Source organism: Mirounga angustirostris, unplaced genomic scaffold (genome assembly GCF_029215605.1).
Source record: "Mirounga angustirostris isolate CCGP_5_RB_7025 unplaced genomic scaffold, mMirAng1.0.hap1 SCAF_5, whole genome shotgun sequence".
NCBI lineage: Eukaryota > Metazoa > Chordata > Mammalia > Carnivora > Phocidae > Mirounga > Mirounga angustirostris.
The window spans coordinates 138,424,648-138,448,159 of record NW_026991713.1 but is presented as its reverse complement, the minus strand read 5'-3'; the positions used below and the strand labels follow the sequence as shown (position 1 = coordinate 138,448,159).

Below are 23,512 nucleotides of genomic sequence, written 5' to 3'. Positions count from 1 at the left end.
CCCTGGGATGCCCCTTCTGTAACACCTACCCAGAGATGTCTGTTGAGCCATGGCCCCACCCAGCACCCCTCTTCTGCACCTGCCCGAGGCACTGTCCAGACCACCCCTGCCTGCTGGGGGCAGTGAGGTTGGGGAGCTCCTCAGAAGCGGCCGTGGGAGCTGAGAAGCCTTGTGGCCCAGGGGCTGGTGTTGCCTGGAGGAAAGACCCGAGTTGGGGCATCCCCATGCGGGATTTGTAGTGACCCTGTTGCTCCTCCTGTCTGGATGCGGTTACCAATCAGGGTCCTTTCACCTTGAGCACAGTACACTTCTGGGACCTGTCTTCATGCTGAGGGGCGGGTGCTGTGTTAACCCCGAGCTGTCTTCATGTCTAGTGCCCAACCCTAACTAACTAGTCTCCCTGTCTCAGGCCTGGCTGCTCACATTGTATTCTGTCTGTACGATGTCAGGAGTGGTCTTTGTGGAGTTGCACTTGTCACCTTGGCGAGCCCTTTGCCAGTCCCTAGCCTTAGTTTGTGACTCTGCCCGACTCCCGTTCTGACTGGACGCTCTTGTTGTACCTCCCTCTCCACGGGTCCGTTCGGCCTTTTTCCTGGGTGTGCTCTCCTCATCCCCTCACGCTCTCCACCCTACTGATGCTGCTCTGCGCAGACCACCCGCCTGACTCAGAGTGCCCTGCACTTTGCTTCGTAGTCTTTACCACGCTTTGAAATCGGTAACTCTGCATAATTACGTATGTCTGACTTTACTGTGAGATTGTGAGTCCCTGTCTCCCTGGAGAAATGCCACCTGTGGTTCCACCAGACTTTTCCTCGGCTCCCTGCACTTGACCTGTGAGCGCCCGAGCTGTGCACTCCCAGCATGCTGCCTCAGTTGGCCACTGCCATGCTCCTCAAGGATTTCCACCTCCCTGCCTGCCTTTTGTCCAGATCCTTGCAGGCAGTACTCAGACCTGGCGCAGCGGCATCCATCCTTACCCTCAGTTTTCCTACACAGACCTTGGACCCTTCATGCTCTTGAGCATCTCCTGATGGCTCAGCTGTGTGTCCCTGCTGCTTGGGGCCGTGCTCATCGGCATCCCCTCCACGCTGCCCAGCTCAGTCAGCCCTTGGACTCCTTCTTGTTTACATTTGATGCTCTGATCCTCTGTCAACGTCTGTGTTTCTCCCACTTTCTTTCTCTTGAGTCTTGTTGGCGGGGTCACATCCGACCCCATGTGAGCTGTGCACCTGTCATTTCACCTCTCCCCTCTCTGCCGCCATGACCTTGTTGTTTGTATATAGCTCAGTCTGCTCCCGTCTTGGGGCTTTTGCACCTGCTATTCCCTCATCTGGGAATGCTGTTCCCCTAAATGTTTGCGTGCCTTACTCCCTTGTTTTCTTCATGTCCCACCTCAAATGTTACTTTAGCAGAGTCTTTTCCAGATAATTTTGTATAAAATAGCAGCTTTTATGACTGTCCATCCCTTCATCTGCTTTATTTTTCTTACTAATGCTTATTATTGCCTGACTTTGTGTGTGTACGTGTGACATATCTTTATACTGCCTGTGTGTATGTGTGGCCTGTACCCCCCTATTGTGTGTATGTGTGACATATGTCCTTATACTGTGTGTACATACACGTGACCTATGTTCCTATATGATATTTACATGTGACCTGTATCTCTATACTGTGTGTGTGTATGTGGGAATAGTTCCCAGTACTCTTAACACTAGTGTGTGTGATTAATGATATATATTTCCATACTAGTGTGTGGGCGTATGTGTGCATGCATGCCCGTGTGTGGTCTGTCTTCCTTGCTAGCATGTAAGCTCTGTGACGCGAGGACGTTGCTGGTCCCTGGCTCCAGCGCCGTCCTCACCGGCCTGTCCGTTGTTCTGGATGTCTGTGTCAGACAGTGGTTCTCTCTCTCCTCTGCTGTGAGACCGGCGTGTGGCCTGGCAGTGTGTAAGGGCCGGATAAAATTCGTTGAATGAATAGATAAACATTTTTTTAAAGAGCCGAAGCCTTTTATGCTTTCGTTTTAGCTTTTGACAAAAGATCTCATTGATATTATAGGAAAATAGGTGAACTCTTGTTATCTATTTCTATAGCAACAGAATTCTAAGTAGCTCCTGAGAATTGAAATGTTTCTTTTCTTATTGTGATAAATTACTGACTTTCAATTACATTTTATTACATTTCTACTAATACATGGTGAAAACTTAAAATCATTTTATTTGCCATTTTTTGGTTAGTGGAAGTGGACTGTAGCTCATTTGATGTCATAGCGGCCTTAGTTTTTTTTCTTCTTATACTTGGTCGTGGTTTTTAGCCAAGTAGATAATCATAAAATTGATAAATAGTGAGCTCCAATTAAATACCAGATATTGTGCTGGTAGTGATCATAATGAGGATCGAGTACTAGAAAGACAAATGACAACAGTCTGATTGTGTAGCCGTGTCAGAAAAGACGCAAGATTCCCAGGGAATTTCTTCTCTGCTCTCACCATCAGCAGCAGACCTGTGGCGAAGACGAAGTAGAGTGTTCTGATAAAGATGAGCCTGATGTAGACGTGGACGTGTCCAGTGACTGTCCTACCATCCGGGTGCCACTGACATCTCTTAAGAGCCACCAGGGAGTGGTCATAGCCGCTGACTGGCTGGTTGGGGGGAAGCAGGCGGTGACGGCATCCTGGGACAGAACGGCAAATCTGTTCGACGTGGAGACGGCAGAACTTGTTCACTCTCTGACAGGTACTTTAAACGTTTGCGTTTTCCAGTTGTGTTTTTTTGATTGATGTGCATGTGTTTATATCTTACCTTGCAAATTACTTCTTGTCCAGTTCTCATGGTACTCAGGTTGTGATTTTTCAAGGATTCTTTCTGAATTATAGAACTGTTTGTTAGCTAAATTTATCCTGTCTTTAGGGGATTTAATTGTAGCACGTTATATCTAGATATTTGAAATATAGTTGGTCTGTTAGCTCCCTATTGCTTTGTAGCAAATTTCCAGAAAATTAGTGTCTTAAGATAACAAGAATTTATAACTTCATGGTTTCCCTAGGTCAGGAGTTCTGGGCATATGCTCGCTGGCCCTTGTGGGTGAAGTGGTGTTTGCTGCCTGGGGCTATGATTTCATCTGAGGGTTAGAGTCTGTCCTCCTACTTAACCATTATTGGAAGGATTCATTTTGTTGTGGCCCATGGCTGAGGTCCCCATATGGCTGAAGTCCTTATTTTCTTGCTGCCTGTCAGCTGGGGACTGCTCTTAGCATCCAGAGGGTGACCTCAGGTCCCTCGTGGCCCCCTCCAGAGGTGTTTCCCCACATAGGTGTTTGCTGTCTCTCCAGCTTCCTGGAGAACATCTCTTCTAAAGGGCTCACCTGATTAGGTCAGGCCACCCAGGACAGTTTCTTTTGATTAAGTTAAAGCCACCTGATTTGGAGGTCTTAGTTACATCTGCAAAATCTGTTTTGCCTTTTAATGTACCGAGCTTACCGGAGTGATATCTCGTCACATTTACAGGTTCTGCCCAAACTCAAGGGAAGGTATCATCCAGGGTGTGTATACCAGGGATGGGGGTCACCGGGACATCTTAGAATTATGCCCACCTCAGATGTTTTTGCAAATTTGTCAGTAAGTGAATTTCCTCATTGAGTGTTAAAGATTGTATTTTACTAAGGGCTCCACATATCATATTATTAGAAGTTATTCTGGAAGTGAAGAATTAAGACTTAATCTGTTCACACACTTAGCCTGCTGAAGAGATTGGCCAGACCTTCTAACTGTCAGGATCAGGAAGTGGGTTACACTCACACTCCTTTTCCTGATCCCTTTAAATGCATGAATGAAAGGACTTCCAGTTCCTGAGGGAAAACCAATCCCACCGTGAGCTCACATGCTATTTTTAAGTGATTTCTTACTTTTTCCTACCTCTATTCACTTTTACAAAATTAGCAGTAGAGACCATAAAGACTTTTTTGATTCTTGTGTTCTTAAGAAAACATCACTCTAACTGTACCTGCAGGTGGATGATCTTGCATTTTTGTCGTCTTTGGTTGTAGGGCATGACCAGGAGTTAACGCACTGTTGCACACACCCCACCCAGCGGCTTGTGGTGACCTCCTCCCGGGACACGACTTTCCGTCTTTGGGATTTCAGGGACCCTTCCATCCACTCCGTGAATGTCTTCCAGGGCCATACGGAGTGAGTCACAGTCATTTAGAGATCTTTCTTTAACTATTCGTGAAAAAGGTTTTGCGGGTGGATATTAAAACTTAATTCTTACCTTAATTTCCAGCTCCACTGTCTTCCAAAATGGCTGTTCTTTTCCTAAACGTTTAGCTCCATTTGTATATTTGCAAGAACTTAGAAGACGGAGTCACTGAAGTTCCCACAAGGAATTGGATGGGGGTAGAATGGGGCAGTAGGGGAGATCAGGAAATACTCTAGGGTTGGTGGCACTCATGTCCTCTGCTGAGAGGGCCCAGCCAGAGCTGGAGAAGAGACATACGTGTGTGCATGCGCACACACACACACCCAGACGCACACACAAATGCACACGTGCTCACACTCACATGCACACACACAGTCTCTCACATGCACAAACACTATCATACACGCATACCCTCAGACTATCACACACGCACACAATCACACACTCACCCTATCTCACTCTCACACAACACTCAGGCTCACACGTGCACATGCACACACCATCACACTCTCACACTCTCACACACACTCACACACACTCTCTCTCACACATGCACACACCCTGGCCCTCATCTTGTAGTGCCTCCCTCTGCTTGGCCATCTCTTGGGCGGCTCAGGCATAACCGTGTCTTAACAGAGCTCTTCCTTCCTTCCAAAAACTTTTCTCCTGGTCTGACCATTCCTGACAAATTAAATGAACCTCTGTCCGGTTACTCGTCCGACAGATGTCCCCAGGTCCCCCCTGTGCCCTCTCCATTTCACGAGTCCTACCTCCTGACTGTGTCTTGTCACCTGTTCCCATGCCACCATTGTCCCTGCACGCTGCCCCTCAGGACCGGACTGTGCCTGTTTCTCCTTGGCCGTGTGTGTCCTGCTTGAGCTTCTGCATGTCCAGAAAAGCTCCCGCATGCTCAGTAAACACTTCTTAATGAATGAATACTTGCTTATTTGGCTGCTTGAAAATACGAATTTTCTTCGTTCTTTCATATGATGCAGTAAATGAGTCTGTTTTATGTGTTAATGTTAGAATACTAAGATTTAATGTTTAGGATTAATGAAATGTTCGCAAGGAAACTGGGACAGAACTTTTTAAGAAGCTTGAGATTGGAAAAGAAGTGGTGTCTTGCATCTGAGGTGTGCTGCAGTGTTGGTGGTTGAAATCTCGGTGTGTTCTGAGAGCTTCCATGGTGATTGAATCATGATTTTCTGCTACCAGCTAGAGTAACCATAACCCCCAAACAGAAGATGGCTAGTTCTCTGTGGTTGATGAAGGGCAGTGTTGCTGCCCGTGCGCAGGGCGGCTCTTGCCATGCCCCTGCTTTCACAGGTTCCGGTCCCGTGGGCTCTGCTCTTGGCCATGGAGGGAATGGCTTCCAGTCAGCCTCGCCGGGATGATGCGGAGGGGGCTGCGGTGGGGCCGGGGGTGCCAGGAGCAGCTGCCCGTCATCTGTATTTGGGGTGAGGTTGCTTTGGGCCTGGAGGACAGGAGGAGCCCTGTGCTGTCACTGGAGTGCAAAGTGAGCTGGGCCCCCTGCACACACAGCCCTACGCTGAGCCTGCGCTTCTCTTCTCCCCGGTGTTTTATTTTGAAGAGTTTCAAGCATAAGTGAAATTGAAGGGAGTAGGGCAGGTGGTGGTGTCATGTTTCGCATGTCTGATTGGGGGTGTCGTGTTGCAGCTGGTGGATATATGAAATAATGGCTGTTTTTGAAGAGGTATAATTATGAGGAACATAATTGATTATGAAGGCTTGTTATTCTCACAGGATCAGGAGTTCATAGAGCAGGCATGGACCTGTGTCTGCCCCTGGGCCTCTTGCAACCGCATCCCCCAAGATAGAAGTTGATGCTTCCGTTCACTGTAGCTGAGGACACGTGGGCTTTTGAGCAAACACAGAAGATGTATACAAGCCCCACTCTTACTCAGACCATGTGCGTTTTCTCTTAACCGAATTAGGATGAACGAGCATGTTCGTTGACGTGTAGTTACAAAGATAAGGAAGTGTTCTCCCTTTGGCGCTGATTTCCCCTGGTAAGGTTCAGAGAAGGGGAGGTTTTACCTTTTTTTTAAGCCTTTGGGAATTGGCAGGGCCCGGCTGGGGCTTGTTTGCCGTGGCTGTAGCCCGAGTCTGTCCTCTGTTCCCTCATCATGACCGTATGCAGGTGGGAGCCTCTGCTCCCACAGTGTGGAGAGGCCCCTGCCTGGTGAGACCCCACACTGCATGGTCAGCAGGTGGGGCTGCAGCCTGTGTGATCCCTACTAAACAACCTTCCTGCGTTCTGATTGCTGTAAGCCTCTGCAAATCACTGCCGTTCGGAAAAGCAGGGGGTGAGACACGGATAGGGTGTTTAGGTGAGCCTCTTCTTAGTCAGTAACTGTTGCTTTCTTGTCTCTGGCGGGGGCTGTTTAGGTTTGAGCCCATAGGATAAATAAATCCAACGCAATATGGTACCTGTGCAAGTGATGTCAGCATGTGCCCTCCCAAGGGCATGCTTTTTTTAGAACACAGGAGCCTAAGTCCCGACTAAGCGCACAGGAGCGGCTGATTTTGACTGTGTGTTCAGTTTAATCACTCACCTGTGATGTTCTGAGTGTGGCTTCTCAGACACACTAGGCTCTCCTGCCTCCCCTCAAACCTTTGGTCCCTCTGACAGATGCCCCTGCTGCACCTGTCCCTTCCCACTGGCCACGGCTGCCGTCACGGACCCATGGCCGCCTCTCTGGCATCCAGCAGTGCTCACCACCATAGGACATAAGTCACACTGTTCTCTCGGAGCTGTCTCCTAGTCTGGGAGGTAACTCTTGGTTTCCCAGGTTGATTTTCTTGAGTTCTTTTAACCCGTTTCTTTTCTGAACATGAAAAGCACAGCTCCGACGAGAGCTTTTCTGTTCATTACTTGTTGGTGTCACCTGAAGAGTTGTAGGTGGAGTGTTCTTTTGGTGGATCGTTGTTTAAGCAGAGGCAGTGTTTCTTAAAAATACATGAGCACGTATTTCACTTTAACATGATGTGGGACACACTATGCAAAACTACTATCTTAGGGCATATTTTCATCTATAGGAACTCATCACATATTCTTAAGTAAAGTTATGTGAGAATCTGATGTTTTATAATGTAATTCACTTAGTTGTCCAGTTATTTTGAATTTCTGTGTGTTGGGTTTTCTTGTTCTTTTCTTTTTTTTTTTTTTTTAAAGATTTATTTGAAAGAAGAGAGCACAAGCAGGGGGGTGAGCAGAGGCAGAGGGAGAAGCAGGCTCCCCGTAGATCAGGGAACCCGATGTGGGGCTCGATCCCAGGACTTTGGGACCATGACCTGAGCTGAAGGCAGCTGCTTAATGACTGAGCCGCCCAGGCATCCAATATGTTGGGTTTTCTTAAGGCAAGATGTAACTGTATAGGTTTCAAGATTATTGGCCTAGTTTTATAATTTGATTTTTCTGGGGTCTGGGAGAGAGATATTTTTTCCTTTTCATTTTGTCGTACTGTTATCCTGTGCTGCTGTGGATTCTGTGCCTTTTGGTAAAGGAAGAGTTTGAGATGTAGCGCCTCGAAGTTTGTGCTGCCGTGATTTCTGCTTGACATAAGCTCTGTGTAAGGTTCTCATTGGAAATGTTTAGAAGGACAGATAATGTTTTTTCCTTCTTGATGTGTTCCCTTTCAGTTTTCACTGTGTATTGTGAGAGCCCTTCATTATAATAGGAATGTTACCGTGATAGGATTTGCTCAGCGCAGCTCTCTCTGTGACCATGGGAGCGGCTGCCGGATGGGCCCAGGGTGCACCGAGTTCCGCCAGGGTGGACTTTATGTCACTGGTGGTTTTCCCAATAGCAGGAATGAGAAATTGTGTGTACTGTTCTTGGAAAGAATAGAAATGTTTAATTGAAGTGTTTTGGAATGTCAGGAATTTGAACTACCAGCAGTTTGTTTTCGTATATTTCTGTCTTCATCGTCAGGAGATTGAACTGAAATCCAGTGCTTTTCATCTGAAATCAGCTAAATCCTTCCATGTTCGTGTGTGTGTCCCCTGACAATAGGATTCAGTCAGTGAGCTGTGTCAGGAAGTCTTGTGCTGTGAAGGACAGCTTGCCCTTCCCTCCCTGAACAGGGGTGCATGCTCCGTGTGGTGGGGTGCAGCACCCTGCTGATCCCAGTCGGACTCTGGCCTTGTGGGTTGTGCATACAGAGACCTTCTGCAAGAGGCTTCAGTGGTAATAAAGCTCATTGTAAGGTTCAGTCCACTAACTGTCCTTTGAAAGGAACATGAGAGCTGCCCATTTGGATTGTCCTCTAACAGGAGGTCCCGGCTTCCTCCCTCCCGGCACTGCCGCTTCTCTGTGGGTCTTGGTGAAGGGCCCCCCCACTTTTCTTTTTTTTTGTTTTGTTTCAATTGCTATAAAAAGGGACTGACAGTTGAGGCAGTCACTGGTCATTAAGCTTCCTCCGTGGGTGGCCAATGACTCCAGTCTGTACCCAGCTGACAGTATTCATAAGTGTGAATAAACTCTGGCATTGAAGAAACTCTGAAATTAACTCAACATGGGTAAAATATCTGAGAATGCAAAGTTGGTTTTTTTTTTTCTGTTTTGCTTTAATTCTTCCCATATGATTATAACTTTATCCTCCAAATGTGAACTTTGGTGTTTTCTTCTAAAGAAAACAAAACACCACATCGAACAAAACAAAATTAAAAAAAAAAAATAAGATGAGAAATGATAATGATTGCTGTAAAGCTAAGACATTTTCATATGCTTTTATTCCCAAATAACCAGGGAAGATACTTAGTACTAAATACCAAATTCTAGGTCATATATGTACGAGATGAAAATAGCTTTGAATTTTATGTCATGCGACTAACAGTTTTCTTTGTGCTTTTGAAGAGAAAAAGCATTTTTTTTAAAGATTTTATTTTCTTATTATTTATTTGAGGGAGAGAGAGTGTGTGAGAGAGAGAGAGTGAGCATAAGAAGGGGGAGGGTCAGAGGGAGAAGCAGACTCCCCGCTGAGCAGAGTGCCCGATGCGGGACTCGATCCCAGGGATGCCAGGGTCATGACCTGAGCCGAAGGCAGTCACTTAACTGACTGAGCCACCCAGGAGTCCCGAGAAAAAGCATTTTGACAGCATGACATTTTTAACTGAGTGGTGGTGGATTTTAAGTGTTGAATTCTGTGCTTGGTCAGTGACTCAGGCTGTGTGCAGGCCCATGGTGGGGGTGTATGGGGGCTGTCTGGTGACAGACCACCTTGGATGCTGAGATTTTGGTAGACTGCAATTGGTTTGTAGGTCCGTTATTCTTGGTGATCACTTGTGAGCCCTTGTCTGTGAGGAGGATGAGGAAATACATGTTGTACTGCATGGTTTCTTCTGGGGACTGGAGGACAGCTCCAGAAGGGCCCCTGGGGTGGGAGTGACAGTCGAGGAAGAAGGGGGCCTTGTAGCATCACAGCAGCTGAATGCTCATTGAGCCTAAACTCCTTTCACTTTTACACTCCCTGCCCAGCTGCCTGAGAGTCTGGAATTGTCTTCTTTTTAATTAGATGGTTCAAAAATAATTTTGAGAAGGTTTAGCGTGTCATGTAATTCCTGGTAATAGTTGGTTAATAAAGTTACCATAAAACCAAGGTCAAGAGAGACTAAGGACACCCGCAGTATACTGCCCCAGTGGTTGTGTTATGGTGTATTTAGGACGTGTCATTTTTAGCGCCCTTTTCATGGAAATGAGCAAGGAGAGGTTAGTGAATACAGTGAGCAACTAGAGCTGCTTGGGGGCAGCTCCACACCTCGCGTTAGCAGACAAGGCCGTGGTTTTCCTGTAAATGCGGCCATTTTTCAGGTGTCATTGGATTTCACAGAGAGATTTCGCGGGTTGTCCTGTGTCAGCACCCACACCTCCCCTTCACCTCCGGTTTCTAGCCTGTAGTTTGGGGACTCGGGAATTTACTTAACAGTCCCCTCTTGATACATTTAAAAGTTGTTTCCAATTCAGAGTACAGTTTTTAAAAGTAAGAGGAGATTTAATATTTATTTACTCTTTGAAAATTCCTCATTTAAGAAGGGCTAATAGGTACCTAATAAAAATAAGGACTTTAAGGAAATGCGTTTAAATCACTTTACTTGACAGCTTTGTTGTGAGTTACCAGTTGCTTCACTTTTTACTGAGATGACCGAAGAAGAATCGTCAGGCTGTTAACACAGGCTAAACACTTCCTAACTGTTATAGACTCACTAAGATGGACCTGAGATGTGTGTGGACCAGCCTGCCCGTGTTGGCAGAAGGCTCTGAGTGAGGTGTGTGGCGAGCAGGGTGGGGAGGGAGCAGCCGCCTGAAGGCAGAGCTTGCTTTTGGAAGATGGTGGTGCTCATGGTCTGGGCGCCTGGCCCCTGACTGCCCACGCCGGGCCCAGGTGGGCCTCAGATCACCCGCTCAGCATCTGCGCTTGCTTGCACTCAGCCTTGCCGTTGGGCCCGCAGGGTGCAGATGCTGCTGACAGAGCGGAGTAACACTCCATTTCCCTCTGTCCTCAGAGGCTCCACTGACTGGTTTCTCCAGAATCCCTCAAGGACCAGAACTTTTTTAAAAAGACTATTTTAAGTGTGTGTGTGTGTGTGTGTACAGAGAGGGACTTTGGACACTTTCCGCAGCTTTCTACATGCTGTTGGAGCCCCACACTGAGCCAGATGTCGGCACTCAGTCCAGAGCCTCCAGGGCTGAGTGTTAGTACTGATTGCAAAGTCCATGGAGTTGAGTGCTGGTACTTAACCCAGAGAATATAGACTCCGTGCTGTTACCCACCCGGTCTGATGAAGCGTCCCTGCAGGGAAGGCTAGGGAGCAGCATGCTCGAACTTCGTGGACCAGTGGGCATGACTGACACGGGCCACATGGGGAACGGGTTGTCTGTCAGTGTGGCTGTGGTTGGCTGCCCAGGGGCCAGCATGGAGCGCACAGACTTGGATACAATCGAATACCATCAAGGGTGTAATTGTGACGATCGTCTGTGGAATTCCGTGTGTGTGTGTGGGGGGGGGGGCAAGCTGGCCATGAGACTTGGCGCTGTGGAAACAGCGTCCACGGTTGCAGTCACCCCCTTCCCCTCCCCCCCAGCCATTGGTCTCCTGGGTTCCTTGCCTAACACACAGGACAGGGCACTGGGACTTGCAGCCTGGAGAGCTGCTAGCTTCGGCCATGCCCCACAGGGTCTGAACCTTTGCTTAAGGGAGTCTAGTCTGGCTAAGGCTTAGTAAACTGAAGGAATAAAAGTATTTTCCCATTGTGTGTGTGGCAGTCCCCCACCCCCGTGACTGTGACAGCTCATGTGCGGCTGTGGTCCGCAGTCCAGGGCAGCACCTGTCCTGTTGGGCCCGTGAGCACCAGGACCCCTGGAGAGTCCGTCCTCAGATGATCAGGCACAGAAGGTGCCTGTCGCTCGGGTCAGTCTCCCATGTGAATAGAAGATGCGGGGAGTCAGAAGACTGTGATAATAGCTAACTCTGGCCTTTCAGCATGACCTGGGGTTTTCCATCGCTGTCCTTGCTTGGGTGTGGGAGCCATGGGTGCTCCCTGGCGCCAAGTGTTTCTTGCCCCCTCAGGCTCCTTCAGTGAGTAAATCAAAACCCTGATTACAGGACACTTGTTCATCAGAGTGGCTGAGGTAGCAGCCCCTTCGGTGTCGGTGTGAGCTTGGTTCTGGCTTGTTTAATGCTCACGTGCACACGTATTCCATGTTCCATGCAGCCAGCGTCCCTTCTGGTGGGCATGCTGGCACATCCGTGTGCACCTATCTGCACGTCACACGTGTCATCTTCCATGTAGCCCGTGCCAGTTTGGCCAGGCGCATGCACACTCCCGTTTCTGAAGCACACTTGTACGCAGTCCTTGGGCCACGAGGGCCCCCAGCACCTGCAGTCCAGTGTTTAGGGGCCGTCACCCCTAGTCCGGCACAAGGGACGTCCACGTCAGCCTCTCCCATAACCAGTGAAGAAGAGGGACCTTCCTGCGTGTGTGGCAGGTCACCACGGACCCAGGGTTGGGCTTGCTGCCGTCTGGGGCGTTTTCAGGAAAACACCAGATCTTTCTTTGATGTTGCAGTTTTTGGCTAATCTCCTAATGTATTTGAGAGTAAAAATCTTATGGCTCCTAATACATTTCCGACTTTAATTTTCCTGATTATTCTTATGAATAGGGCTTGTCTATATCCTATTACTTTCAAAGCGGATGTAAAAGTTTTCCTTTTGGAAGATTTAAATAAACGAATCCTTTTAAATTCTTCACTTCCCAGTTTTTATACACAGAATCACGTAACAGTGACTTTGGCGGTGAGTTGATTAGCATGTAACCAGCGAAGTTACATTCAGAAACCAAGGGAATGAACAGTTAGCTTGTTAAAACCTGAGGGAGATCATTCTTTACCTAATTTAAATGGAATATATTCCTCCGATTTTGCCACAATTGTTGATGTAATTACAAATATTCAAAACTTAATTATGGTTGGCTGTTAACACTGTTTAAGAAGAGTGAAATGGGTGCCCGTGTGTCTCAGTTAAGCGTCTGCCTTCAGCTCAGGTCATGATCCCAGGGTCCTGGGATCGAACCCGGCATCGGGCTCCCTGCTCCGCGAGGGGTCGGCTTCTCCCTCTGCCTCTGCTCCTCCCCCTGCTTGTGCTCTTGCTCACTCTCTGTCAAATGAATGAATAAAACCTGAAGGAAAGGGGAAAAAAAAGAGGAAGAATGAAACAGTGACCAGACTTCACAGAAAGGAAATCAGAGCCTTGACCCTTTCTATTATAAGCATGAAGTTACCCTGTAAATCATACTAGATTTAACTTTTCTGTCTCCCTTTTAAATCAGGTTGTGTGGAACTATCCTCTTTGAATAACCTTCTTAATTCAGTTAATCAAATGCCAAGGAGGAGGATTTAGCCAGGTGAACTGAGTGTTGTTTGACACATTCCCGAAGCCACTCAGGAGCCGTCTCCGGGGTGGGGGGGTGACCCTGGTGGTGGCAGAAACTTCTCTGAAGCCTCGGCACAGGTCTTCGCCACAGCAGGTCTCAGCGGCCCGTCACACTCACGCTGCCTGAGAACTGCACGTGTGCGGTTAGAGCGAGGACCATCATTGCCCCGCCGAGATGTGTGCTGTGTACATTCTTCGTGGTGGCGCACGCTCTCACACCAAGCAGGCCTGGCCCATCGAGGGGACTAGAATGCTGGGGAGAGAGCGGTTCTGTCGCTCAGTCCTGTCGGTGGCGCAGATGGGGCGTCTGTCCGTTATGCCACAGAGGGAGGTTCACGGAACAGTGTCACCAGGCTGGAATATTGAGCTCCTGCTGCTGTAACTTCTTTTTCCAGGGAGCGCTTCAGATTTAAATCCTGAAAAAGAATCACGTGTGACACAAGTGTAACTTTTCCTTTGAATGTCTTTATCTCAGGGCCTACTTTTGTGAGAGTTAGCCATGGAGCACTGTTCAGAAGGGTGTTTCATTTGGAGAAGAGTTTTCGTTTTCTCATTCAGGCGCCTGAGATCTGAAGACACAGGCCGCCGTGCGCCATCGGCGCTCTGAGAGGCACACGGGGCAGGCAGGACCGAGGCGAGTGCCCTCTCTGGGACCCTCCGTGTTAGTGTGGCTGCCCGGAGACTTGTCTTGTCGGTTACAAGTGTAGTTGATGGAACACACTGGGAAGTGGTGGTCGGAGAGGACTGTGGCCACATGACGATGTACCCACACGCGCAGTCACTGTCTGCGTCTTCCGTGCAGGTGTGTGAGTGAGTCTGGTCGGCTGGTCTGAAAGCCCTGCTCTGTGTGTTGTGCCGGCGCGGGTGGGCCACGGACGTGTTGAACGTGGCCTTTTCTGTGAATGTGGTCGTGTACTTGCCAGGTTGACAGGCCAGAGTGAGAAAGCCACACTGACCTCTCCCTGGGTACGCTTTTCCAAGGGGGCTCTGGTGTGTGTGTGGAGGGGGAGGGTGCCCCTGCTCCCCAGGCGTCTTTGTGTCCAGAGTGCTTGCTCCTCCGGTCTGTTCTTGTGTAAAAGTAGGACTTGTTTGTGGGAAGCTCTGCAGTCCGTTTCTGACGCGGGGCCGGGAAAGTGCACTGCTTTAGCATTTTCCACATCATGTGTTTTTTTTCTGAGCTGTGAAATTCCAGCAGATTGTTATGCAAAACAGTTTTGTGTCTCTGTGTGACTGGGAAGACAGCTGTTCGTCCTAATGAGGAGTGCTAGCATTACAGTCTTTCCGTTGATTGAGACCCACGGAGGGAGTGGAATGTTCCAGACCGGGCAGTGGTGTGCGGCGAGAAGGTACCGCGCTGTCAGCTGGAAGCACATGCTCGGCTGCTCTCGGCGACAAGATAAATGAGTTGGCTGGAGTTGTGCAGAGTCTGAGCTTTTCCAGTGAGCGGTCGTGGCTCAGCCGCTTCCCCGTGGGACCCAAGTCTGAGGGTGCCTTCAGAACGATTGCCCCCTCACCAGCTTTTCCCTTTGATGCACTACAGTACCTGTCAGGATTGTGATTTGTTAAAGACCTAATGTCTTTCAGCATTTCATTAACATAAGCTGAGGCGGTCTTGTGTGGAGACTTTTTTCATTAATGTAGCAGAATGCTCACAACCCCCTGAGAACGAGAGTCTACGGAGAAGCCCCGGGCGTCTGCACGGCCCTGTTTGTGGTTGAAGTCCTCAGAGCTTGTGGTGGCCCCTGCACCTGGGCGCAGCAACCTCGTTTCCAGGCCAGCCCTCACATTGCCCTTTGTGTTTGGAATAGGGAATTCAGGGGCGTCGTCAGGTTGAAGTTCTGGGCTTACCCTCCCCTTCTCCCCATTCTCTGTGCGTCACATGTGGGTCCCTCTCGGGTCTCAGTGACCTCCACGTTTGTCCACGTTGTGACAGACAGCAGGATTTCCTTCTTTTTTATGGCTGAATGAGATCCCGTTGTTTATATACACATCACATCTTTTTTATCCATTTGTCTGTGGACAGCCGCGTAGGTGGCTCCTTTGTCTTGGCTGCTGTGAGTAGTGCTGCAGTGAACACGGGAGCGCAGATAGCTCTTCAAGGTACTGACTTCATTTCTGTAGGATATATTGCCAGTGGTGGGTAGCTACATTTTTAACTTCTTGAGGAACCTCCATACTGTTTTCCAGAGGGGCTGCACCAGCTTGCATTCCCACCAGCTGTGTACGAGGTTCCCCTTTCTCCACGTCCTCACCAATGCTTGTGTTCTGTTTTTTTTTCTTTTTTTTTTGATGGTAGGCCTTCTAGTGGGTGTGAGGTGGGATCCTGTGGTTTTGGTTTGCATTTCCCTGATGATCAGTAATGTTGAGTGTCTTTTCATGGGCTTTTTGGGCATTCATAAATCTTCCTTGGAGAAAAGTCTATTTAAGTTCTTTGCACTTTTTTTTTTTTAAGATTTTATTTATTTATTTGACAGAGACACAGCGAGAGAGGGAACACAAGCAGGGAAAGTGGGAGAGGGAGAAGCAGGCTTCCCACGGAGCAGGGAGTCTGACACGGAGTCCTGAGCCGAAGGCAGACACTTAACAACTGAGCCACCCAGGCGCCCCAATTTTTTTTTTTTAAGATTTATTTATTTATTTTAGGGAGAAAAGAGAGAGTGCATGTGTTAGTGGGGGAAGAGCAGAGGGAGAGGGAGAGAGAATCTCTTGCAGACTCCCCGCTGAGTGTGGAGCCCAATGCGGGCCGGATCCCAGGACCCTGAGATCATGACCTGAGCTAAAACAGTCGGACGCTTAACTGACTGAGACACCCGAGTGCCCCTCTTTGCACATTTTTAAGCTGGTGGTGGTGGTGGTGGTTGAGTTAAAGGAATAAGTTTTTTCCAGTGTTCTGGTTAAACTGAAAGTTGGCATGGATTTTTTTCCCTTAATCTTCTGGTGTCTGTCAGGTGTGAGTATATAGACGTTTGGCAGGTTCTGTGTAATCCATGTCTTCTGGTAGCTTCTCTTTACTCCATTGCCTGAGAAGGTGGAACAGAAGAGAATGGACTAGTTTTCTAGCGTGCTGAGAAGTTGGGTATGCTTACGTTTACTCTTACAGCAGTTAGCAGAGAGAACCCTCGGCTTCCGCGTCTCCAGTCTCCTTCCTTCCTGCCTCATCAGGTCTCTGGCAGCGAGACCATGTGCTCATCCATGGGTGGAGAGGACTTGTGTCTGTACCCTGAGACTTCCTGATGATCTTCTGAACCTGTGCCCTTTCCTTACAGCACTGTGACCTCTGCTGTGTTCACCGTGGGAGATAATGTTGTTTCGGGCAGTGATGACCGCACCGTGAAGGTCTGGGATTTAAGGAATATGAGGTCTCCCATTGCGACGATTCGCACAGACTCTGCCATCAACAGGTGAAGGGAGCTGTTTGTTGTGCCTTGAGAGGGTGGATTATAATGTGGTGTCTTATTCATATAAAGTTAGTGTTTAATAGATCCTTGGAAAAGCAGCTTAGACTTCTGGGGAAGTATGTTTTTTGGGGGGGTAATATTTTTTATTGATCCTCTAATGCATATTTTCATATCTCCTGTAGGCTGAAATGTAAGTATAAAATCTGGCTGGTGAAGTAAGCTTCGTGGGCTAAGAATGGGCCACCTGTAGGGCTGTGTTTGAGTTGCTATGTAGCGTGTGCACGGTACGTGTGAGTCATGTGGTCTCTGCGTTCTGATGCTGCCGACGGATGGTACCTGTGGTTTGCTCATGTGTTTTGCTTGGAAATGTGAATGGTGTAGAGTCTCCTACTGCGTGATGCTCTGTAAATTGAGACACGCATGCTGTCACCGCTTTGTATGTAACCCGCTTTTATCTCTTCTTTGCAGGATCAATGTATGCGTTGGCCAAAAAATTATTGCCCTCCCGCATGACAACCGACAAGTGAGATTGTTCGACATGTCAGGTGTGAGGCTAGCACGACTTCCCCGGAGCAGCCGGCAGGTAACTGTGCTCTTGGTATGTGTGTTGGCAGAGAGCCTTAGGGACAACTGGGAGTCTGCGTCCTAGGTCACCACTAACAGAAATAGACTGTGAGCCCCACATCCTTTTACGTTTTCTAAAAAAAAGAGAAATTCATTTTAGTAGTGTATTTAATTTATGTTGATATACTCGAGATAATATAATTTCAACTATCATCAATATAACAATATTAGAGTTTTACATTCTTGTTTTCCTATTGTCTTTGGATGCTAGATTTTCGTTGGAAATACTTGATCTGTATTTAGAGCTCATAAAATTTAAATTTGAAACTGTTTCCCAATACCTCAACTGAGAGTGTCAGGTTTTTTAAAAACGTCAATGAGATTGCACACTCAGTTCCTCACTCTGATTTGCGGAGCTGTTTGCGCGTGTAGTAGTGGTTTCCACGTTGGAAAGTAGACTCGGATCTTGGCAAGTGAAAGTATGCAGCCGGAAGGGTGTTAGGTGAGGAGTACTGAATGTGGTGACACAGAAGCCGTGGTGTGGACCCACCTCCACCCACAACCAGAAGACACCTTTCCATGGCAGGTCCAGGACAGGGGACCCCATGTAGATACAGCTCAGACGATGCACCGGGAGCGGCCCGGTGTCCGCTGTGCTGGCTGGACCGCCCGCCACGGTGTCTCCGTGTGCTGAGAACTGGTTGGTGCTCGTGGCACCAGCTCACACCTGCTGATGCGGGATCTCTGAGGGCCACCTGGGCCCCTGGGTGTAGATCGTTCCTGGGCCACTGGAAGTGGGAGAGGCTGGCTCCTTCTGTGGGAGCAGTGTCTCTGCAGGCTCGGTGCTTGAGGGAGCCTCACCCCGCGGCCCCTCTCCTTTGCTTCCTTTGGTGTTTTCTGTGTCGCTGTGGCACACAGCTGTGTGGGCGAGCTAGTACCCTCGGGCGGCCCCTGACCCTGCCGTCAGCGTGTCTGTGCCCCCTGGCGCCCGCCACCCTTGCTGCTGACGGCCACAGCTCTGCTGGCCTTCGTGGAGACACCCCGTGTCCTCCTCGTGTGCAGCCTCACGGACAGTGACCATCAGGCGGCCCTGTGCGGGGTGTGGCTTCAGGAACGCTCGACTGAGGGTGGTCTCGGAGGACGACTGGCGGGGGCTCTGCTGTCGGCGGGGCAACGACTTTTCTTTAAGTGGCACCGACTTTCTGTGAAAGGCCTCTGCCCTTAAGACGGGATTGTTTCATCTGTTCTCCCCTTTTAGGGCTGGTACATGTATTGTTGGAAGCGGGTTATTGAACTTTTATTTGAGTACACATCATCGAAACTACTCATGAAATTAGATTACCTGATAAGAGCTTCACACCCGCTAACAAAGGGAATTTTTCATGCTTGGGTCCTGCTGAGAGTCTCGGGTGTGCCGCCCACGCGGCATGGCTAACACGATGGCTTCTCTTCCCGACGTGCCCTGCCGCACAGGAGGTCTGCCCCTGAAACACAGCACCGTGTTGTGGGTGTGGAACCTCACTACTTTGACAAGATTTTCTGCAAGAGAGGTTCTCGGTGCTACTAATTCCATTGAGGTGATTTCAGCCTTGTTGAAACTGTAGAATTTGTTGTGCTTGGATTTATACCCTTGTAAAGTGGTGTGTTAAATAGTTATTTTTAAGAGTAGTGAATAACATTTCAGTTCATTCTGAGCTTGTAATGCCTCTTCTGAGACACAAACATGGTTTTCAGCGTCACAGAACCCCAGCTGGAAATTCCTGGCTTGTATCGCCCCGGCTTCCTTCAGCTGACGGATTGGAGGCAGAGAAAACAGCAACCCGTATTTGACCCTGGTAGTGAGAGTGAAGGTGGCTAACAGTATAAAGCTGTCTTACTTTGGGGAGAGTGCGTGTGGCATTTCCCCAAAGTGGGTTTCAAGCGAGGCGAGCTCTGTAGAGTCTAGGAGAGACTGAGCGGGGAGGCTCTGTGCGCGGTGTCAGAGGTTTATGGCAAGGACACAGGGTCCTGGGGTGGGCGTGCAGCACCCTGTCCGGGATGTGTGCCATGACCCTGGGTGGGTGCGTGGCATTTTCCGAACACGTGCCCAAGGAACCTCTTTGGATGTGTGCCCCATGCATGTCCCCACGCACTCAGGCAATCCACGGGAGATGGGAGGCTGGACTCCAAACCCGAGCTGGCTTCCAGCTCCGTCCTGGGCGAGCTGCTCGTACAGACCATTGTTCTGAGTGCCACAGGGTCTCTTCCACACACCCATTTGCTTTCTACCACGAATGCCTTGAGTTGATTGATCATCTTTAATTGGTTCCTGTGCAGACTCTTGAATTTACTACAAGTTAACAGATGTGTTGTTCACTCTTTTTCCTTGGGTTCTTAACAGAGAAGTGATAGAAGGTTGCTCTTGAAACCCTTTGTGATGTGGGCTTGCATTTGCAATACCTTTATTCTGTGGCCTGTCGTCTCTCTCACATGTGTAGATAGCACTGTTCACATGTGAAGGGTTAGTGGAGGGAACTTTTGTGTCATTCTTTTGAGTGTTTTGTTTTACTTACTGAATTTCTGTGAGCTTTTCTTAATTCTACTTCTGTACTTTATTGTGTGTTGCTATAGTAACAGCAGCATATTAGACCGACCACGTTAATCTGGAACGTATGCTCGTGTCCTAAGGTGCTGTTCGTATCTCTGTACATATGCACTAGGGATATCCCACTATAAACTTTGCTGATATTTTGCAGTAATTTTTTCCATAGCTGGAATTCTGAAGGTGGCAGGAATTTACTTGGGAGGGCCATTTATTTTATCCTTGTTTTATTTGGTTCCAGATATATTTTTCTGGATCCTTAATTACCTGAGGCAGTTATTTGTTACAATGATCTTTGAGGTCTTTAAATGAGTTTCATTTAATATATTCCCAAATATCATCTAGCCTCATTAAAAAAACTTCAAATTCATCATTTATTCTTTTTTTCTGACTGTAATCCCACTCATTTTTAAAGAACCCCGGAATGGTGTAGGTGTGAATCTCACTGACTTCGTCATGTGTTCTGACGCCACTCTCTTCGCCTCCACTCCCCCACGGCACATGCACAGTGTTTCTGGCTCACTCTGACTAATGCTGCTCGTTAAGTGGTGTTCTTTCCATTCTGTCGTGATGTAGCTGTTAATTTGGCTGAGGTTTTATGGCATGTGTGCTTCAGGAATAATATACTAATTCTGGTTTGTGTGATTGGAAATAGGGCCACAGAAGAATGGTGTGCTGCTCGGCGTGGAGTGAGGACCACCCCATGTGCAATCTGTTCACCTGCGGGTTTGACAGGCAAGCCATTGGCTGGAACATCAACATCCCTGCATTGTTACAAGAGAAATAAGGTCGCCGGCGCCCTTAGCTGTGTAGTTCACCATGGACCTATGGACTGGTGTCGCTTTTCTCCTACTCGTCAAGCCCTTTTTGTGAGAGTTGCACCCTGGAAAGGGTGGTTTGTATTTTCTTTTCTCATTGTGCCGAGCTTGCATGAAATGTACAGCAAAATGTATGGTCACATGTCTTTATTTTCGTCTTGTGTGTGTGTTGGCACCCTCTGGTCAGTGGACTGAAGCCCCCTTCCCTGTAGCACGTTGTGTGTTGTGAGTTCCTGGTGTTTGACAGATGACAGGAGGGCATTACGTTTGCGTGAGTTCAGTGTGAACCTGTGTACTTACTGTGAGGCGTAAGCAGTCTGTGGCATTTCTGGAATCATCATACATATCTACCTTGTCCCGGGAAGGTCACGGAGCTGCATCTGCATTGGCTGGCGATTGGCAGGCGTGATGGGAGATCTCATGTTTACTTCCGTCTGAGGGTTTAGCATGTGCTGTGGTGTAGTTCAGCTTCAACTCTGTATTCTGGTATAGTTGTGTAAAATTTACCTGGAATTGAGAAGTTAAAAACAGAACGCCAACTTTGCAACATTTGGAAAGATTTTTTTTTGAAAAGGAAAAGTTTCTGCTCTTTTTATAGAAAATCATTTCAATCTCCTGAGGTCTCATATTAGCAAATTCAAAAATACGATTCTAATCACTGATTTCAGATATTAAGCAAAATTTAAAGCACTTTAGTTTATAGCTATGGTTATAAACAGTTTTTAGAAGTTTCAAATGACTCATCCAGTGAATGTGACTTGAACTTATAAAGAAGGCCCTGCCTGCTACCTGAAAACAAAACCTTATTTATTTTCTACACTTTGGTTTGCGTATTTCTAAATGGGTTCACTTCCTTGGGTGGTGTTTGAGAGCCAACAATGCAAATAAATGAGTACTACCTCAAAAATCAATGTATTTGGAAAACGTGGGAGTCTCACTGATGCCTAGCTAGAGCACTTTTGACTGCCGAATTCAGTTCAGAAGGCAAGAAAGACAATCGTAGCAAATGTATCCTGAGGACGAAAGCTCTTGCATTAGCTGACAAGGTGGTAGCGGAAACCATGCTTCGCAGGGTACAGGATGCTCCGTTTCGGCAGCTGGGACACCTCTCAGCGCCAGTCCTCCCGCTGCCTGGGTGAGCCTGTCACTCTTGCCTTCTTAGGAGTTACTGTTGTCTGGTGTTTGTGAGTTCATGTTTCTTGCTCAGTTACAGTTTTGATAAAGAGCCATCTCCATGTACTGCCCTTCTCATTTTAATACTTTGAATGTGTCTGCTTGGAGAGGCCCAGAGGGGAAGAGTGGCAATGATCATGGGTGCCCTCCACCTCCCAGTGGTGACTGCTGGTGGAGTGCCGTTTGGCAGGGTGTGGTGTGAGCAGAGCGTGTGGGCCGTCCTCAGTCCTGTGTGAACGCGCCTCTCTTGAGGCTCCTTTTGCTCAGGTACTGTGTGCGGTAGCTCATCTTAGGAGCTTCAGCCCTGAATTATCTGGAACGATTCTGAAATGACTTACAGTGTGGAAGGGAAGAAGGGCCAGGAAAAACTCGTCATGATGTAGTTAGGGCTGAGGTTGCCGACTAAAGACTAGAGGACAAACAACAAATGCTTCAGAGCAGCTCTTTTTCCAAAGCCTGGCATCTCCCCACACCACACCTGAGAATGTGGGCCAGAACGTCAGCGTCCAGCCCCTGCCGACCCGGCAGAGCACCGGTGACTTCGGACGCTGAGCTGTGCGTCCACACTCTTGGGCTCCTGTTGTATTTTAATTTGAATGTCTGAGTGTCTTAGAATCATTGTTAGGAGCATTGAAAAATGTATACAAACACAGCGAAATCAAACTTAAGAACCAGATCTCTGCCAGATTAAAAAAATTTGAAGCTTTTAACTCAACATTTTTGATGCTATTCAGTTCTCTGCAGACTAGTGCCCTCCGTGTCCAGCAGCTGCTGACCTCGCTAGCAGGAGGGGCCAGCCTCCTCCCTCCTCACTTCTCCACGGGGCACGGGCCTCATGGTGTTTGTGCGCACTCCCAGGAGCAGGATACCCTACTGCTAACCACCGCATTGTCCTCGGACATGGTTCCGTTCAGCTGCCACTGTGGCCTTGGTGGTGGTGTTTTCAGGAGTCATGGAGATTTGGGATAGGGAGTGCATGTGTGTGCATGGGTGTGTGTGCGTGTGTGAATGTGTGTGAGTCTGTGTGCATGGATGTACCTGTGTGGCTGGAATTAAGCCATGTGATCAGCCACACGGGATCTCATCTGAAATAGTGTTTGGAAATGAGAATGGTTTTGTCCTATGTGCTCACATGTCCAGAATTTCATTTAATAATGGAAGGAAAATGTGTGGTAACTGGAAAATATGTATTGATAGAGAATCTCGTAAGAACTATGTTGTCGGACAAAACAGCACTCTTTCTCAAACCACTGCACATCAGTTTCTGGAGAGACAAAAATTCTGTACATATTTTGGAATTTGAAGAATCCTATGTAAATCATTTATTGCTTAAATCTGTGAAAAACAAGTTTCTTTGGGGGGGGAGGTATACATTTATAAGTGTTGTGTAGAAGCAAGTGTTTTTATTGTATTGATGTAATTGTTTTTAAGTGTTGACTGTCTTCATTGCAATATGAAATTCATTAAAAATCCACATTCTGTAATCACTATTGTCAAAGTTTTATTTTATTAGGACTCTCTCTTTTTTTTTATTTTACTTATTTTTTTTTAAATGTTTTGCTTTGATGAAATATTGTTAACAGCTACTAAACACCACAGTGATGTAGAAATCAAACAAATTATAGAACTGCCCACTTGAAAAATTTTAACTTTAGGCTTAAAAGATCGGTTGTGTTCTATTTCCTGTCTGTCAGGCTAATGTTAAGTGACATGTAATTATGCTTCTCCATTCCGGCATCACTGCCCCGACAATTTCTGGAGGGAGTTAACAATGTGATATAATGCAGGTGCTTGTCAAAGTTCCTCAGAGTTTCATAAGACGCTTGTCCT

General features: G+C 47.8%; 1 protein-coding gene across 5 annotated transcripts in view; it reads left to right on the top strand.

Moving 5' to 3' along the window:
• The window catches only part of WDR37 (WD repeat domain 37), a 55,604-nt gene extending 32,438 nt beyond the window's left edge, over positions 1 to 23,166 (top strand). For 2 of the 5 annotated variants that reach the window (XM_064592155.1, XM_064592152.1), the window contains exons 10-14: positions 2,496 to 2,736; positions 4,046 to 4,187; positions 16,415 to 16,549; positions 17,015 to 17,144; positions 20,347 to 23,166. In XM_064592155.1, coding sequence (XP_064448225.1) covers positions 2,496 to 2,736; positions 4,046 to 4,187; positions 16,415 to 16,549; positions 17,015 to 17,144; positions 20,347 to 20,478 — 780 coding nt within the window. In that variant the 3' untranslated portion in view covers positions 20,479 to 23,166. The remainder of the gene's footprint in view (positions 1 to 2,495; positions 2,737 to 4,045; positions 4,188 to 16,414; positions 16,550 to 17,014; positions 17,145 to 20,346) is intronic. The other 3 variants (XM_064592154.1, XM_064592153.1, XM_045874500.3) reach the window with 3 other exon arrangements.
• The last annotated feature ends 346 nt before the right edge of the window (positions 23,167 to 23,512 follow it).